The sequence below is a fragment of the Pholcus phalangioides genome, unplaced genomic scaffold (assembly GCF_987345545.1).
Source record: "Pholcus phalangioides strain wild (caught in Gottingen) unplaced genomic scaffold, Ppha-v1.0 ptg000015l_1, whole genome shotgun sequence".
Classification (NCBI taxonomy): Eukaryota; Metazoa; Arthropoda; class Arachnida; order Araneae; family Pholcidae; genus Pholcus; species Pholcus phalangioides.
In genome coordinates, this window is record NW_028301608.1 from 105,755,077 (window position 1) to 105,774,058 (window position 18,982).

The window sequence follows — 18,982 nt, forward strand, 5'->3', positions numbered from 1 at the left end:
GGGGGGAAAGGTACCACGTAAGTGTGTTTGTTCAATGAGATGTCCCAGCCTTTTTTTGCTCTTCCTGTAAAGTTAGGAATTAATATACTAGGTTTTCATTATAAAGTGAAGTGGTAATATTGCATTTTCAGGTCTTCCTCGTGTAACTCCTCATTAATTTGCTGTAATCAGAAATTTTTTTATATTGCATTTCGTATTTAAAAGTACATAAAAATCAAATTTTAAATGCTGTTTTTCTTTCTAAGGTAAGAAAATAGCTGTGTTAATAATTATTAGCACAGCTATTTTCTTAATATTATAATATGCTGTAAAACCTGCTTTTTGAAGCTGTGAGTTTAAAATTAGAAAAGGCTTATTTAAAATGTGTCTAATTTGAGCTAAATGTTTTTCCTCCCCCCCCCCCCTTGTCTTTTTTTGGCAATAAAACATTTTGGGTTTTTTGTCAAGAAAATAAGTACAGTAGACTCTCGATTATCTGGTTGTGCACAAGTTTGTCCCAGCAATCCTGCATTTTTAGGCGAGTTTTCTTCAAGCATGGAAGAGAGAGGAAAATGTGCACAAAAATTTGCTATTTAAATTGGGCTTTTTCAACTAACTTCCAGTAATCTGGCAATTTCATTGATACGGCACACCCTAGTCCATGTGCTGGATTAGCAAGAGTCTACTGTAAATGTGCACTATTTTAGACATCTTGGTAGATGATGACTTCGCCATACGACTATTTTGAAGATGATGAAGCACGAGAATTTTTTTCTGTGCTTTTTTTCTTTCCCTCATAAACCATTTCATCCTGTCATAGTCTAATCCAAAAATAATGCCTATTATATACTGGTCATTTGTGATACAAGGTTTGTTCAAAAAGTATCTGACCATAATTTTTCATTCATAAATTATGGAGGCAGGGTTTATTGAACGTATGTAAGTGATCCTAATACGCAAGTTTGAATTTTTACCTGCTGGCAGAATCCACCAGCAGACTGCGGATGAATGGGGAAGTATAAGTGAGCATCATTGTATTTTCGTTTTTGACAAAATACAAATATAGCACCAGAACAGGCAAAATGCCCAACAAGGTGGCTGAGAAAAAAATTAACAGCCCCCCTAAAGGTAGATTCGAACCTTGAACTTCATTTTCAATCAGACACTCAGTGGACCTACATCAATTCAGTCATAAGATAAAGCTCGTATTCTCAAATTCTCATTTAAAATATTGTTAAATATCAACATTGTTTGCATAAATACAATATTGTATTTCTTTCATTGATTCCGAAATTTTAATTTTTTCCCTAATTTTTAATAGCACATACTTCTTATTTTCATGTGCAGTAGTAAAAAAATTGAACAGTGATACTGCATCTAATTTTGTGTGAAGATTGGTGATATCCAAGTGGAAGAAATCTGCAAGTTCATCAAGCCTTCAGAGATAAAGGAATTGGCACCATGCCGATAAACAAAGTAATACAACCACTTTAAAGATAACCACACATCAATGGAGAGGGAAACATGTTGTGGTAGACCCTCAACATCTCTCCAGAAATAAGATCGTATTGACCAAATGAGGACTAGTGATGTGAGATCATCGAATCATGATCAGAGAACTTACAGACTAGGCGAGCATTAGCATTGAATCCATTCATTCCATTTTGACTGATGATTTGGTCTTCAAAGGATGCTTTGTACTGAATATATACTGAGTCTTCTTTGACACCAGTGGCATTAGTTAATCATGAGTACACATAGCACTGCACAACATCACCAAGGAGTACCAAGAGGTTCTGCATCATGAGTGGCAGCTCCATCACGATTAATGCAGTAGTGCTGTTCAAGTTTTTCCTGTCATTTTGTCAAAAACAAAATGTGGCAGTGCTCACTTACACTTTCTTACTCATCGGTAGTCTGCTGGCAGCGTCTGCAGACAGAAAAACTTCCAAGCATGCACACTAGAATTGCCTACATACGTGCACCAAACCACACATCCCTAGCTTCATTGGTTTATGCACAAAAAATTATGATACTTTTGAACAAACCTTATATCCTTATATGTATTCATGGCTATACCATAATCTGAGATAAATTTGTATAATACAAATTCAATATTTTTCACCTAGGGCATGATTAAAGTTTTTTTATTGTGTGTTAGTACTAAATTTGGTTTGCCTTCTGTGTCTTCTGTCTTAAGAAAGTTCAAATAATTTTTGTATTTAAGCATGAAGGTTTCATGTTTGTTCACACCTGCCTGTGTGATTAATCAAAATAGACATATTCTTAATTATTTTTTTTTTTTCCTCTTCTTTTTTTCAGTGTTTTTGAAGCATTTGGGAAAATAAAAATGTGTAAACTGGCTGGCAGTGGTATCCCAGGAAAACATAAGTATGATTTTGATATATTCAGTATATATATGCATCTTTTGTAATATTCAAGTTTTCTTTTTAATTTGTTTAAAATTTTATTTTTCATTGCTGAATGTTAATGGATTGAATGCAGTTCAGTTTTACTGTTTTATCAATTTTCTTTTCTGTATTCATTCACATGGTCGACTTATATATGAATGCAATGTAAGTTTATTCATATTTTCATTCATAATGTATCTTTTTTTTTACTTTTAGAGGGTATGGTTTCATAGAGTACGAAAATTTTCAAGCAGCTCAAGATGCTATATCCTCAATGAACTTGTTTGATTTAGGTGGGCAGTACCTCAGAGTTGGCAGAGTAAGGCTCTTTGTGTGTTTGATTCAGTAGTAATGCCCCCCCCCCCCACCAATGCCATGCTCTTGACTCGAATCACTGTAGAAAATTAAAATTTAACAGCTAAATATTTCCAATATTTTTTTTTAAACTCAAAACAGTCAATTTTTATTTCATTTGGTGAAATAATAAAGAGAAATACAAACTTATGCATGTGCATAGTATTATGACTGCTGTTAATTTCTTAACAATTATTCTGTCATTGATCAAATTTTCATGTTGTGTGGTGAAGGTATTAAATTAATAATTTGACTATTTTAATAAATTTTCAGTGTGATCATTATTCCAATCTGGATTAGATTTTTCTATATTATGCACTTTAAAAAAATGTTTGAATGAAGATGAATACGTGTGTATATATTATTTGTGTATGTTTATTTTTGGTATTATTTTATTTAGGCAATTACCCCTCCTAATGCCTTACAAGCTCCCACCACATCGAGTGCAATGCCAACTGCTGCCGCAGTGGCAGCGGCTGCAGCTACAGCAAAAATACAGGCGATGGATGCTGTTGCAACCAATGCTCTTGTAAAATTGGAATCAGTAAGTGTAATTCACTTTAGTATCATGGAAAGATGTCTTATCGTTGTTGAAGCTATTTTTCCTACATTTGTTTTTAAATTTTGATGTGATTGCATTGATCATCTCTACAGGCATTGGCGTTGACAACTGGAACCGTTCCCATATCAACTCCTGAAGTTTCTGTCAGCCCTGTGATTCCACCTCCAGGTCTTGCAATTCCTGCCGTAGGTGCACCAGGATTAGTTACACAACCTTTGTTACCTCAACCAGTGTTGGCAGCCACAGCTCCTGGAATAATAACTGGTGAGTTTATTTTACATTGCTTTACCTTTACATGGAAATTCGGGCAGTCGTTCTCATACTGTGCATTGTAGCTCCCAGGGCACACAGAGGTTAGAATGAATCAGAGTTTACTGGACTTGAGCAATTGAATGATTTGCAGCAAGAAGGGTTAGCTTCATTTGTGTCACTTTTAAGTTAAGTCTGCTTTCTTGTCAAAAAAATATTTAAAAAAAACTTTCATTTGGTGCTAGATGAAGGTAACTCTAGCAGTTAGTTTCTGTATTTTTCAATAGATACATCTTTCATCATTGCAGCAAAAAAAAGGGGGCTCACTCCTTGGTCCAATGGAAGAAAAATAGAGCTAACCCCCTTGTTGCTGCAAGCCTTCCAATTATTATTGTTGTCATGAGTATATGAACACTAGAGTAAGGTATCTACCGTCATCAAAGGTCTAGAAATCACAGTTTTAGAACACTACTATTTTATCCCCAACGCAGTGTTTGTGTCAGAGTTTTTCATGTGTGCTATAATTCAGGTCTGAACAAATCCCTGTTGCCAGGTTGCCTCAGCAACTAAAAAATTGGTATTGGAGCGTGAAATTTTCTTTGTGTAGTTACTGAACTGCAGGCTGAGATCAACACAAAATATTTGGAATTTATAGCAGCATATCTGCCAACATGAAATAGGGTCCCGTGCTCCAAAAAAGTCAAAATAAGCATTATTTTGAACCTTTTTTCGTTGGGTAAAAACATTTTTGGCGCCTAAAAATTTTTTGTGGAGCACCAGAAAAATTTTTCAGGACCATCCCTGCTATAATCAGTGAAGTCACAATTCTAACTCACATGGGTCTCGTGAACCCAGATTGTTGGAGATCCTGAGTCTTTACAGAATGATCTAGATGGTCCAGTTCAAAAAAGGCAGCAACTCAAGATTCCTGTTTTGAGATATCTGTATTTTGAAGATTCACTTTGTGTAGAACTCAATGGGAGTAGGCTCAGATCAAATAGCAGTAGGGAGCGTATAAGTAGAGTTAGGAGTTGTTGCTGTTTTGAAATATGTTGATGCATTTTCCACTGTTCTCATGGCATACATAACTTACAATTGTGGTTTTTTGAGTTGTGTCTTTTAGCTGGTTAATATGTAGTAGGAAGCATGAATTAAATTTTCAAGTCTTTTTTCTCTGAGTTTGTGGATATCTGCTGTGCATGTTGGTGACTTCCCTGATAATAGTAATTACATAAAATATATGCATATATAGCATGTATTGCAATCTATTTTGAAATCATTATTGTGTGGTGTAGATATGTATTTTTTTTTCATTTGAGTGTTTTGGTATGGCCCGCTGCAAGATTTGAGATTTTTTATACAACAAAGAGTTGACTTAAAATAGTACCTCATTAGTGGAAAACCACTGAACTTTAACCCCTTTCACATTTTATTCTTGTGTCCCCCAATAAATTTTAGTTATACATAACCTCAGCAAATAAGTAATGAACCTATTTAAAAATCTATTAAAAATATTTTTCAAAAATTTTATTTGATTACAGTATGCATATATTGTTTATATGTTTGACATATATGTTTTAAATATGGTGAATTAAAATGCATTTGTCTCATTTTCAGGTGTCACTCCTGTTCGTCCTCCTGCAGTTGTAATCCCTCCTCCGGGAATAGTCACATTACCTACAATTCCAGTTGTCACCACAGTGCCTCAGCTTGCAGCCGTAAATGTTGTCAAGCAAGAGGTTTCAATGTCTCCAGTTATAAATACTATATCTTCACCATCGCAAGATATTATGAAAGCTAAAGTTGCTCCTACGATTGCAATTCCAGCTCCAATTACTGATCCTATAGCGCAGAAAAAGCTAGAAGAACTGGAAAAAAAAATGGCTGAAGATGCAGAACCACAAACACTATCGCAACAAGAGAATATGATGATCAAGGGGACAAGCGCGAGGCATATTTTAATGCAAAAGTTGATGAGACGTAGTGAGGTGGGTGATGTATTTTTCAATCAGAATTTTTCATGCTTATTAGTTACTATATAAATGTATTCGTCTTTGAGTGGTGGTTGAGGTGGGATTCTTGGCTAAAAATGATTTTTTATTAAAATTTCTATTAGTTATGAAAATGTTTTGTAGTTTTTATTGAATAATTCGTTTAATGCTTTCATTGTGGTTACAGTCTTCAGTTGTCATCCTGAGGAACATGGTGGGTGTTGAAGATTTAGATGATGAGCTTGAGTCAGAAGTGACGGATGAATGTGGTAGATTTGGCGTCGTCAAAAGGGTTATCATCTACCAAGAAAGACAGTCTGAGGAAGATGATGCAGAGATTGTAGTCAAGATTTTTGTTGAATTTAGTGCACCTAATGGTAAGAATTATTTAATCATATTCAAGTCAGGACTTCCATAGTTTTATGATTTACCTTTTAAATAATGAATATTTACTATATTACTACTTACACGTGTATAAGCCGATCCATAAAAAATCAGCCCAATTTAGAGGGGGGGGGAAATTTTTTATATATTCACATGTCTTCAGTTCCCTCCATCCATCACGTTACTGATACAACACCTTTTACAGGATTTGATGATGATTTCAACGGAAATACTTGTGAAACCACTGGCACACTAGGCCAATGATGGGTTTCGTTAAAGCACCACCTTTTGTTGTATGGTTGTAAAAGTGACGTTAGTCCACTGGTTATCAAAACCAATGACATTTATATTTTTTTTTCTTTCACTTTTGAACATAGCTAAAGAAATCACTCTACTAATATAAACACATCTATAGCTACAAAAATTACTCTACTAATTAGTGATATCATCTAAAGTAGCCCAATGACGCAGATCTTCAAGCTAGCTGTTCAGAGGCCATGTAGCTATATGCTTTGGTAAATTGGAGGTTGATATTTTTGCCTCAAAAATAAATGAGTGCATGTGGTGATTCATTTAATAAATCCATAAGTTTTTATATTTCACACACTCTCATTTATAAAAAAATTTTCACTGAAAGGGCATTTCACAATAATGCACTATTTGATATTCCTTGAAACAAACCTGTCTTTAATTAGTATGAACTTGTGTGCATAAATGTCAAATGTTTTTATATGATTTTATGTATATCGTGTGTGTGTAGAGGCTGTGAAAGCAAGAGACGCTCTCAACGGACGATTTTTTGGCGGAAGATTAGTGAAGGCTGAACTTTATGACCAGACTCTCTATGAAGCAAATGATCTCTCAGGTTAAAGAAAAATCGCATCTACCTGTAAATAAGACTGGAGTTTTACTTTGGCGAGTCAAAGATTCAAGTACAACAAAAAAAGCTCAGTTTGCCAGTGACAAAGGAGCAGTTTCCCAATTCATCCCATGAACTTGCTCTTTTTTTGCATTTCGTTTTCTTGAAATCTGTAAACATGAAACTAAATAAGAGTATGAAAGATAATGTGTGGCACAAATTATGTTGTATGCAAGAACGACTACTTTTACTTTGTTGTGGCCATATATGTATGAAATTTTGTATGATGTAAAATGTATATATGTACTGCTAAATAAACATGTATTGCGTTGATAGGAAATATTTTGATTCCCGACAAATTATAAATCAATCCCTTATCAGACTATATTGCTTAAAAACCTGTACTGATTCCAGTGGTTCTCAAACTGTGAAGCTTTCTAAAGGTCTGGGAATGTCCAGAAATGAATATTCAGCGAAACATTAATAATTTCAATATTGACCTTGGAGTATTCGCCATTGCATTTCTTGGATGTATTCTTCTATTACCATCCTGATTTTCTGCTGTGCAAACACTCCAGGGTAAAATACTCTGCGTCTGTTCAGTCAAGGTGGTTATAAATAAACCGACAATACTCAGACGTATGTAGCGCCCATTCTGATGGAGGTATTTTAATGGAATTTGGTATATAGGATATGTAGACCATGGAGGAAAAGGAAAATTCGATTTAAAAAATAGTTCAATTTTTGACCACCAGGTGAAAAGTGGCGCTTTTTATCGCAGTTACCTTATTTCCATGGTTCAAATACTGCAAATACCAAGTTTCAATGAAATACGTCCACCACAATGGGCACTACATAAGTCGAAGCAGTGTTATCCGAAAAAATAATTTTGAAGAGTAATTTTTTATTCCTATTCGAAATTATAATGATTTTTTAAGAGCAAGAAATAACTGTTTGAAAAAAAAATCACTTGAAATTCAGGAGGATTAATTGAATATCTTCACTCAATGAAATTTGGATGAGTAAAATTGAATTTTGATGCATATATATTGGCGAATACTGGGTCAGAGTAGTGTCCTATGTAGTGCCTGTTGTGATGAACGTATTTCATTAAAACTTGGTATGTACTATATTTAGACCACATGGGAAAAAGGTAACTGTGATAAAAAGCGCCACTTTTTCATCTGGTTGTCAAAAATTGAACTATTTGTTTTAAATTGAATGTTTCCTTTCCCCCCATGGTTCATATATCCTATATACCAAGTTTTATCAAAATACCTCCATCAGAATAGGTACTACATACATATGAGTAGTTTCATTTGATTTGTAACCACCCTGTATATAAAAAAAGACGTTTTGTGATAAGTAAGAGATCAAGAACTGGTTTATATCCATAATCATTTTTACATCTTCGCAGATGATGAACTGGTTTTCAAGATAATACTCTTCTCATCATTCTTGCCAATATCTGCATTGAACAATACTTCCTCTGTATGAAACTGTAATCGCATTCCATTTTATAAAAATCTCTCGTCATGTCTGAAAAGATTAATTTTTTCTTCAGAAGTTTTTTTTTTCCATTTATAGATGGTTGTCAACATGTGTTGCTGCAGCAAATGCGTGTATTTGTTGGATTAATTCTTTGAGGATTTTTTTTTCTGCCTCTGAATCTGTGTATGTTTTAAGATGATGGAGTAAGAAATACTTTTGTGTATTTTTTTATATGCATGTATGGCGAACAAAGTTTTTTTCATTTTGCTCTGATATAAGCTCATATTTATAGAATTTCAGTAAAATTTCGCATCAAAGCTTTTCCTGTATACGCAAAAAGAGATTTTTTTTCTTAATTTCTATTTCAAATAGTTTGAAATTTTTTTCCAATTTACCATATTTTTCTGCATTAGTTGGCATGCCATAAAACTCAAGGGACACCAGTTTTTTGAATGCTGGGATCTGGTCCATTCTGGCATGATGGGGAGAGTGAGGTTCAATAAAAATCATAGTGTACATTCAGTCAGTTCAATAGATTTTTAGTATAAAGATATTTGAGAATTTTTCAGAATCTGTCTCGAATTTCCTGGCATGTCGGAAAATAGGGGTACTCCAATCATGCCGTCTAATGCAGGGAATACTGTATTATTTCAAAAGTCTGGTGAAAGTGGCAATACAATAAATTCAATTGAGATCTATTTAAGACGTGTTAGTTCCAGAATCTCAATTTTTCTTTTTCCAATATCAAACATTTTCCAGTTTAAAAGTTTTTCCGCTTAATATATGTTACTGTATGTTTACAATGACAATGTCTTGATTGTGGAATCCACTTTACTAACAAGGAAAACGTCCCAAGGTGTCCTCAAAAAATTAAGATCCTTCATCTCACCCAGAAACATATAAGAACAAAAAATAGTAGTGGCATGCAGTTATTAAAGCCACAAAAAATAATTTAAAATGGTTACTGTTGGTTACTCATCATCTCATGCTTCTTGGCAGTATCTATAAAAAAAATTCTTTTCATTCTCATACACACCTTTTCCTTTTCTCTTTCTTTGTACCTGGGGACCATGTTTTGTTTGAATGACCACTCTAAGACTCTAGGGTTGCAGGATTTTAAATTCATTCTTGGCCTCTATTGGCATTCAAAATATTAATATTTGGAATTTTTTCTAGTGATCCACAATGATTTTGCCAGATTTTTTTATATTTTTGTGCATATTGAAAATGAGTATAATCAGTGGCAATTTTTTTCGTAACTTTTTGATAATGTCACCTTGGCAGTGCCGTCTTAACGCATGTGCTCACCCGGGCACGGCCAAGGAACCTCAATAGAAGAGGGGCCCCAACAAAAATGAGATCTGGTTGAAATTTTCTAGAATTAACTAGGTAAGGCTTGAAAAAAATCACTCAGACCGGGGGCCTATGATGTTCTTAAGACGGCCCTGCACCTTGGAACCTGTTCTTTGTAAGTAATCATTGCCACATGCATAGATAACTGATTTTTTTTTTTTTGTCTTTCTACCATGTTATGAGAAGTTCATTGATATTGTTAGTTATAATTTATGATAATCTCTACATGATATAACATTTGTCTGCCAATTGGCAGCAAAATTTTGTAAAATTTTCATGCATGCACGATATATTTGTATGATGTTTTGTTTGGGTTATTTAGCTATGGTTAAGACCATAAGAAGTTGAGCATCTTTTAACTTCTAGACCATACCAGATAAACCAAAAAGAAATGTTACGTTGTTATGGCATAGGCAACAAAAGCCTACATCTATTCCTTGTGCATATTGAATATGCATTAGTTTACTTTAGTCTCATATCCTGCTTTTGTGGACATGAAGTGTGTAAGAGGACACATTTTATATGTATCATCATGCTGTGTAATAAACCAAATGTATTTATGAAATGTGTGAAATGAAATAAATAGAAGTGTTTTAATTTTTACATCAAATTTTACTTGGCACTGTAGACACAAAATTGACAATTGGAGCTGGTTCAGCTAAGATCTCAGTATGAATCTGGAAAGATTTCTAGGCAGGCAAAAGTCTCGCAAAAATGCAAAAACTTGCTCCATCTCGGGAATATACCTAGTATCCCATATCTCTTATCAGAGCTGCCCTTACGGGTGTTTGACAGTTGCGGTCTCCGCGTTTTGGGAGGCCCCCCGCACTTACGGTAATGATAATTTCTTTCTTAAATTCTGAATTCTGTTTTTATCAATTCTGGAATTCTGAATTATCAATTTAAAATTTTCTTCAATTCGAAATTCACCCGAGAGCCAGAGGTTAACGTTCCCGGGTAAAAGTCTAAGAAAATTATGTGGAATTTTAATTTGAAGGAATCTAATATTTTATATATCGCCCCTCAACAGATCCCTTCTCCCGAGAGCCATAGGTTAATGGTCATGGAAAAAATCGAGGAAAATGAAATTTCATATTTTTATACCTCCTCTTCAACAAATCCGTACTCACAAGAGACACGGAAACATTTTCTGGAGAAAATAAATGTATCATGTGGCTTATCCACCAAGAATGTATTGAAATTTATAATTTAACAGTAATCGAGATTTTTTTTACTCGGCGCATTTGACATCGTGTGGCTTATCTAATCAAAATTTTGTCAGTGGATGTTTTGTGGAAGAAGATATTTCATACTTTGCCTGGATTGTGTTTAGGCATTCTATAGAATAAAACCGGTATTTCATACTTTGCCGGTAACATATACATTTATACATTAGATCAATCTACCCCCACCCCCCGTATCTCCGCCCATGCATCAGAGTAACAGTGGCACAGCAGAACTCATTAGACCGCTTTCAAAATGTCATCTTTTGAATGAAGTAAGCTTTCGATTTTCACCAGGTGCGAAGTAAGCAGTATAGGAAAAAGTTTCTCTCGTTGAAAAATCGACCTTACAAAATGTCTCGTCTTGTCAGAGCAAAAATAAGTCTTTCAAGGAGGTGAGATGTCTCGTCAATACGCTTGAGGGGTTGATCACATCACTCTTGTAGTTAATACTTAATTACTGAATCAACATTCTCCCCCTCCCCGCTCACCACAAGCACTCTAAGAAGGAAGGAGTGGTCAGGGACCAGCGCTCCTGATCTGGAGTCGTTTTAACTCATGGGGCCTTCTGGGGTCTCATGATAATGAGGCCTGGTATAATTATTTTTCGAGCAGTGGTTTTCAACCTATTTTGATTCACGGGCCCCGTAGGTTTTTTCCTTCCTTCAAATTTATTGATATATTTTATTGCCATGGAGCCCCTAGGAAGTGCACACGGAGCCTTTTGTACTTTCAGCCATGAAAAAGACCCCAGAACATCACTCTGTGCCCTGGGACTCATGATACTGTTAAGACGGCCCTGTTCAGTCTTTGAAGTGATTCTTTACTATCCTGGAGATTAATTATCCTATGTAATTATTTTGGGGTGCTATGGCTGGCAAGAGAGATTCACTAATTGCGAACGTATAGATTCAAAAATACAGTACCTGTATTTACATGTATGTATGTACCTACATAAAATCAGAGTTGTAAAAACCCATGCCGGGCGGGTTATTTGGGCAAAATGGGGAAAATTGAATTTCCTCCCCACAACCTAAAAATATCTAATTTAAACATGTATGTACATTCCTTATGTGTACATCTTACATTATGTCTAAGTATATATTTTTAGTGCATGTTAAACTATGTATTTGATTAATAAAATTGACCATACAATAAGGAAATAATTGTTCACTTACAGCTCGGGTGGGTTTTTTGGGCAAAATGGGAGAAAAATTGAATTTCCTTTTTCCACAATCTCAAAATATGTAACAAACATGTAAATGCATTAGGGTGGGTCGAAAAAAGTTTTTATTTTCAAATTGCTATAGTGCGGAAAAGTTGCCCCCTTTAATAAGAAAAACGACATAAAAAATTTAAAATCGGTTGATATCTTCCAGTCACACATAGTACTTAAGTTTATGGAAACTGACGAAATTGAACATTACCTTTAATTTTTTTTAATAATACTTAAAATTGGATGATCGACACGCAAAAGTTTGTTATGCTTATTTTATAGTTCAATAAAGTAAAATAAAAATTAAAACATCATTAATATTTCGATGTTTATCGGTCGTGCAATGTGTTCGATAAACGGGAATGACCAAATTTTTGCAAGTTTCATTGTGCAGCTCTTCGCGGGCTTTGTCAGAACAAGAGCTTACCACGAAGAGGTGGCTGCCTGTCAAGTTCCACCTACATCCTATCGTATTAACCATCCAAAGTAGGAGAGTGTGTTGTAATTGACATTATATTTAAAAATTATTTACCAAAATTGACACGTTCAAAATCTGACGATTAGGAGAAATCAGGTGTACCTGATCTTGATAATAGTGTAGATCTGATGTATCCATAGCTTCATGTCTATATACTTTAGTTGGGTCATCTGTAACAAGTTTGACACATCTCTGGACTGTCCGAGTGTGACAGGGAAACTTTTTGATGGCTCTGATGTTAGTGTCGGAATTGATGAATATAATATCATAATTATATACTTCCCGTAGCATTGGGGGAGGATACAACAGACCAGTATTCCAGTAAATAATCTGAAGGTAATCGGTAGCTTTAAAGTTAATCTTAGGTAGCATGAAGTGTCTGAACTGAACAAAACAAACCGAGCACAACCAGGCTCTGTCATAGTAGCGATGTGTACCGAGAAGGGCGCGGTCGTGCTGGAAAAAACTCCAGGCGGTAGTCTAGCTGGTTAATCCAGGGATCAGGAGAAAATTAAAACAATGAAGTTAGGCTAATGCAATTACGCTTAGCGTGGTAAGTTCTGGGTCATTTTGTTCTGACAAAGGCGAAGAGCTGCACAATGAAACTTGCAAAAATTTGGTCATTCCCGTTTTTCTAACACATTGCGCGACCGATAAACATTGAAATGTTTTAATTTATTTTACTTTATTGAACCATAAAATAAGCATAACAAACTTTTGCGTGTCGATCATTCAATTTCAAGTAATATTAAAAAAATTAAGAAAAATGCCCAATTTCGGCAGTTTTCATAAACTTCAAGTACGATGCGCGACCGGAAGATGTCAACAGATTTTTAATTTTTTTACGTCATTTTTCTTTTTATTAAAGGAGGTAACTTTTCCGCACTATAGCGATTTGAAAATAAATTATTTTTTTTCGACCCACCCTAATATACATCCTTTATGTGTACATCTCATATTATGTCTAAATATACATTTTTGGTGCATGTTAAACTATGTATTTGATCAATAAAATTGACCATACTATAAGGGAATAATTGTTCTCACACAAACACACTCACTTCTGTGTAATTGTATCTGAACCTTGAGTTGTATACAGAACTGTAGCAAGAAGATTATTTGTGGTAAAATAAATGAATTTTGATAATGAAAATTCTGAGAATTCAGAATGGTGCCTGAATTTTTTTCCCCAAATTTTTCAAACCCCGCAGAAAATGTATCCAAAATTGTTCTGATCCATCAAAAATAAAACCTTTAGCTATGTAACCAGAACCATTTTTGGGGTCGGGCTTATATTTTCTGGTTAGGTCTTAGTTTCGGAGAAAAACTATGCTGTTTGGTTTGTTTCACTTGAAGATGTTCGTTACCAATGTTCAATTCAAGAATCCCACAAAGTTTTTTTTTTTTTCGTTATGAAATAATGTTATTTTTTCTCTTGACATTTCAGTTATGAAAATCTGATGTTAATAACTGAAATATTCAGTTTACATACATTGGTTTACTTCTTCACAGAGGTTTCAATTTAATTATACAAGGATTTGTGCGTGTGAAAAATTATTATGTATTATAAGTAAGCAATAATTTCTGTGGATATGCTTATCACATATTACATATCAGGTATATTTGTTAAACTAAGGTCTATGGTTACATTTTCTCTGTTTGCAGTTTCTTGTAACATATTTTAATATGTCAATCTAATAACTAAATGCTTACATAAAAAAAGGCAGAAGAATTATAAAAAAGTGTGTTTGTGTGATTCCAAAAAAATTATTCATTATCCCAAATTTTCCAAATGTTTTTACTCAGTGGCGTCGGAGTCCGGTTGCTCGGGCACCCACCAGGGTTTAAGCAGGATAAAAAATTCCTTTCGCAAAAAAGCGAAAATGAGGGGAAAAGCTTTAGCAAAATGCTACAATAACAATGCTAAGGGGCCATTCAAGTATTACATCAGCAGATTTTTAGCCATTTTTGACCCCTCCACCCCTTGTAGGCAAAATTTCGTCAGCAGCTTAGAATATTTCATACCTTCAAAAAGGGTGGTTGATGATGTCAGCAACTTTCAAACCCCTTCTCCCCCCTTGTCATCAAAAGTCCGCAAATTCGAAATCCCCTCCCCCCGATGCTGACGTAATACTTGAATGACCCCTAATGTAATGATTGATGGTTGGATGTCTACTCGTTGTGTACCTCATGCACGCATATTTGCGAAAGTGGCGGGGCGCGGTAGCCCGGTCGATAAGATGCTCGCCTAAAGTACCAAAGGATGTTTAGAGGTGTCGCGAGTTCGATAACCAGTTCGTCTTTGTCAGAAAACTTTCCTGACACAGGGGTACAACAAAAAACGGCGACTTGACCGCAGCAAAAATTGCTACCGCAGGGAGTCCCCCATCGAGGGGTTAGCGCACCAACCTCTCGATGAGTATAAAAACAAGCCTGCCGTTCGGAATCGGCAATAAATTGTAGGTCCCGGTCTAATTAGCCCTCGTGTGCAGAAAATGACCGTGGTGCGACAAAAATGATCAAATGATCAATGCGAAAGTGGCGGCTACTTTTTTCGCATTTTGCGAAAAATGCGACCGTAGCTTAAACCACAGAAATTTATAAGCATGAGTCTGAGCATTCCTGAATTTATTCAGAAATCAATATTTTCTGCGCACAGATCAAGACGAGCATCCACAACTGCAAGTCCGAAACAATACCGATGTCCCTGGTTCTATTTCACTTGGTGAGTATACGTTACTGCTCTCCACATTGGCCAAGCAGTGTACTTGAAGAAATGCATCTCCTCCTATTTCTCCGACATGTCGACAATGCAAAGTCAGTAAGATCATTTTCGTGAGCCTCGTCATGGCAGACGTGAACGATCGTGTGTGCATTAACTTCTGTTTCTTTTTGTGGAAAACAACAACCTCACAAAGCTTTGATAGCGTCTGGAAGCAGCAGCTTTGATTTTTGCGAGGGTTTTATTGATGATTTTGAAACCTTATGTAATTGAAAACTCAGTCGCGCTCAGGCTATTCATCTACAAGTAGAATGAAGAAAAGAACATCTCACTTCACTTCTTTCTATACTGGCATAAAGGCTTAAAAAGGAGGGAGTCCCCGAGCTGAGTTTTTTTGAGGGAAAGAAAAGATTTATATTCCTCCCCCAATAAAATCCTACACATTATGATTTTTTTAAGCAAGAGGCAAACACAACAAGACTACAATAATTGTAATATTAATATTGTATGTTAAATTAGATTGTAATATTTATTGTTTAATTATCAAACAATTCGTATTTTTTAATTTTTTTCCTTATATAAAAAAATCTATATGCTTTGCAGAAGTAAAAAATTATGCAAATGCGTTTCATATTATGCCAAATACATTTTTTTTCTTTTGTAGCAAAGTATCTGAGCTACAACTGATTTGATTCTGGAATTTTCATCAATTTTCTGGAATTATTTTTTCTACTTAATTTGGAATTCTCATCAATTCCTGGATTTTTCTCATTAATTATGATTTTTTTTTTGGTGAGCAGGTATTTTTCAGCATCCCTGTATATTCTGTGGTGATGCATTATAATCTTTGAATGTAAATTCCTGTCCCTCCAAAAATATATAAAATCGGGGCCCCGAAATTATTTTCGCATTTTCAAGGCTGGGGCAAACGGGGGTCCACACAAAAAATGTACACTTATTTTGTATAATTTTCCCTTTTTAAGGGCTTCGGAAGAAAATGTCTGCCCCCATGCTCCGAGAAGGTACGCTACAGCCCTGCTTTTCCATAACTTCCTGGGAGATCTTGTATACATTATGCTTCTGTGTGCAGTGCCGTCTTAACGCATGTCAAAAGCTGGGGGTGGGGGAGAGGGTCTTAAAAAAATGAAATGTGATTGAAAATTTTGGGAGTAAGCATGTAAATTTAACGGGTAGAGTCTCAGAAAAGTCACTTGGATCGGACCATGGCACACTTAACAACACGGCCCTGCCCCTGTCTTGGAGGTACGTAATGGTTTTGAACACCATTTAGCATTAGTAAAAATTGAAATTTTTTTAAAATTTGGCAATTTATTTGGCGAGAATTGCCAATTTTTTTTTTCCGATTTCGACGATTTCCTTGGCAAAAACTTTCCGAAGAAATTTGGTGAGAAATATCCTGTATATTTCCAAAGCCTCCTAAATACTGCTAGGAGTGTCTACTTCCCGTATTTTTTCCGATAGCTCAATCACAAACGCTTGGGGGGTCAAAGTGTATTTAAGAAGTCTTTAATACGCTTTGCTCTTGGGGTCATTTGTCTCGCCTCCTCCTAATTCCATGACCGCTGGCCATGGCACCCACACCGTGGACCAAGGATGACCAATGTCCCTAGGCGGAGACATTTGGCACGCCCCTCAATAGTGAATCTATAGCGTGGAAAAGTAAAAAAAAAAATGAAGAGGGGGGGGGGGTTCCGGGCTGACCATATTTCTTCGAGAGAAATACGGGACATAGGGATTCCAAATACTGGAAAACACGGGACATCGCCAATTATCGCCAAAAACGACGCCAAAACTAAACAAAGTTGCCAAATATTGTTGAAATTACGGAAAAATCACAATAGCGGTAAATGATGCATTACTGCAAATTGCAGTCGATTAAAATGTATTCCACGAAAAAAAAAACGTTTACCAAGGCAAATGTGGGAGATTAACATCCCGTATATAGTTGTAATTATCATAAAATAATTCATGAATTGAAAAATAATTTCAATTCAATCTTTGACTTTAATAAAGAATAGAAATTCAAGACCAGGACACTTTTGCCTAAAAGTCGGAACGTCCAAAAAAAACAGAAAATACCGGGACTGTCACAGAAAATACGGGACGTATGGTCACTTGAATATCGCTGAAATATGTAGCCATCAGAAAATCGACCAATCAGACAGCTTAAGTAGCGAACTCCGTAGAGCTGAGTCGGACGCAAGCGCGGAGAGCAAGCTATCGGATTTGCTGATTCGCTCAGCTCCTCAGTCTGTGGATGTGACACGGTGGTGGGAGGTCACGGGATTTCAGTTGACGGTTCGTCCGTGATGAGACGTTGTTGGAGCGCAGGGATGGTTATTGGATACAATGGTTGATTTATTTGTGGGAGAAATTAGTAATAATCTCTAGATGAAGTTGTGTTTTAATTTATAGTGAGACTTTGAAATACCTTTTAGACCGGTTGCGTGAACAGTTGCGCTCGAAACACAGCGCAATAATAACAGTAAAGAAAAAGTTGTTGGAGCCCTTGTTTATAATAATATACCCAGGATATAATAATACTACTGCAGACATGTATTCTTTACGGAAGTGGTTTTATAGGCCAAAGGTAAGATTTCTTCATCTCTTCTTTTAATTAGCGTTATTTGAAACGCATTAGTTGCCAAATATTGCCAGTTTACGTCACGGATATCTAATTTAATTTTTGCATTTGAGTTCTTTACGTAACGGATTTCCCAGCAATTACCAGGGGGGGGAACCCGTTAACGGTGATGGTCGTTGCGTAACGGAACTTGGTTGGGATTGTTTCAAAATCGTCTCTATTGTGTTTAAATTCCCCGTTTAAAGTTTGGTCACGGCGAGGGGAGAAATTAATTATTCCTTTGTTTTAGTGTGAGAACATGTTTTTTTAATGAAATTTAGTGAATGTTCCCAGGGGTGTTTATATGCCAAAAATATAGATATATAGTACTATTCTGACCCCTTTCCGAATGGGGTGGTGGTGGCTGTAGGGTTCTAGCATGGGGACCCAGAGAGTCAATATGGTTTATATATAATTTTTTTCTACATATAAATTAAGATTTAGGGCCATTCAGAGGCCCTGCATTCAAACTTTGTTGGTGATCACGAAATGGGAGAGGGGCAGCAAATTTTTCACAGCCAACGGGGGTTGAACCCAGAAATTCTCTGCCTAGAGAGCAAAGGACTAGGTCAGTGAGCAATGAAAAGAGTGATAGGGAGCAGGGAGGGCTGTCTTAAGAGCATCATGGGCTCCCGGGCCAAGTGATTTTTCTGAGGCCCTACCCGGAAAATTCCCGAAAAATTCAACTACATCGTGTTTTTCTGAGGATCCCTTTTCTCTTGACGTGCCCATGGGTTAAGACGACACTGAGAGTAGGGGGTTCTCACTTTTTCCACTTGCAGTGCCCCTTTCCTGAATCAATGTTTATTCATAGCTCCTCAGAGCTGTTTAACAAAGAATCTCTTCCAGAAACTCTCACCACTCTGCTGTGCACAGTTTGAGAATCTCTGACCTAGAGAGTTTGCAAGTATACAAGTGATCCAAAGAGCAATGGAGCAAACCAGTGAGTGACCTAGAGCGTGTGCTAGCACTTGCTTGACTGAAACAGTGTCAAGCATGCAAATGATAAAAACAGTATGTATGTATGCGAATAACAAAACTATGTGCAAGCACTTGAATGAACAAA

At 35.9% G+C, this 18,982-nt stretch overlaps 2 protein-coding genes across 3 annotated transcripts in view; both read left to right on the forward strand.

Annotated features, from left to right (window-relative positions):
- hfp (Poly(U)-binding-splicing factor hfp) overlaps window positions 1–10,230 on the forward strand; it is a 43,136-nt gene extending 32,906 nt beyond the window's left edge. Inside the window, exons 7-13 of one of the 2 annotated variants that reach the window (XM_089245045.1) lie at window positions 2,302–2,370; window positions 2,607–2,709; window positions 3,145–3,288; window positions 3,399–3,570; window positions 5,173–5,543; window positions 5,734–5,923; window positions 6,691–10,230. In XM_089245045.1, coding sequence (XP_089101171.1) covers window positions 2,302–2,370; window positions 2,607–2,709; window positions 3,145–3,288; window positions 3,399–3,570; window positions 5,173–5,543; window positions 5,734–5,923; window positions 6,691–6,800 — 1,159 coding nt within the window. In that variant the 3' untranslated portion in view covers window positions 6,801–10,230. The remainder of the gene's footprint in view (window positions 1–2,301; window positions 2,371–2,606; window positions 2,710–3,144; window positions 3,289–3,398; window positions 3,571–5,172; window positions 5,544–5,733; window positions 5,924–6,690) is intronic. The other variant, XM_089245046.1, reaches the window with a different exon arrangement.
- Window positions 10,231–17,541: 7,311 nt separating this feature from the next.
- The window catches only part of LOC149077274 (lateral signaling target protein 2 homolog), a 61,088-nt gene continuing 59,647 nt past the window's right edge, over window positions 17,542–18,982 (forward strand). The window contains exon 1 of the mRNA XM_089245047.1: window positions 17,542–17,883. Within this exon, the coding sequence (XP_089101173.1) occupies window positions 17,848–17,883 (36 nt within the window). The 5' untranslated portion in view covers window positions 17,542–17,847. The remainder of the gene's footprint in view (window positions 17,884–18,982) is intronic.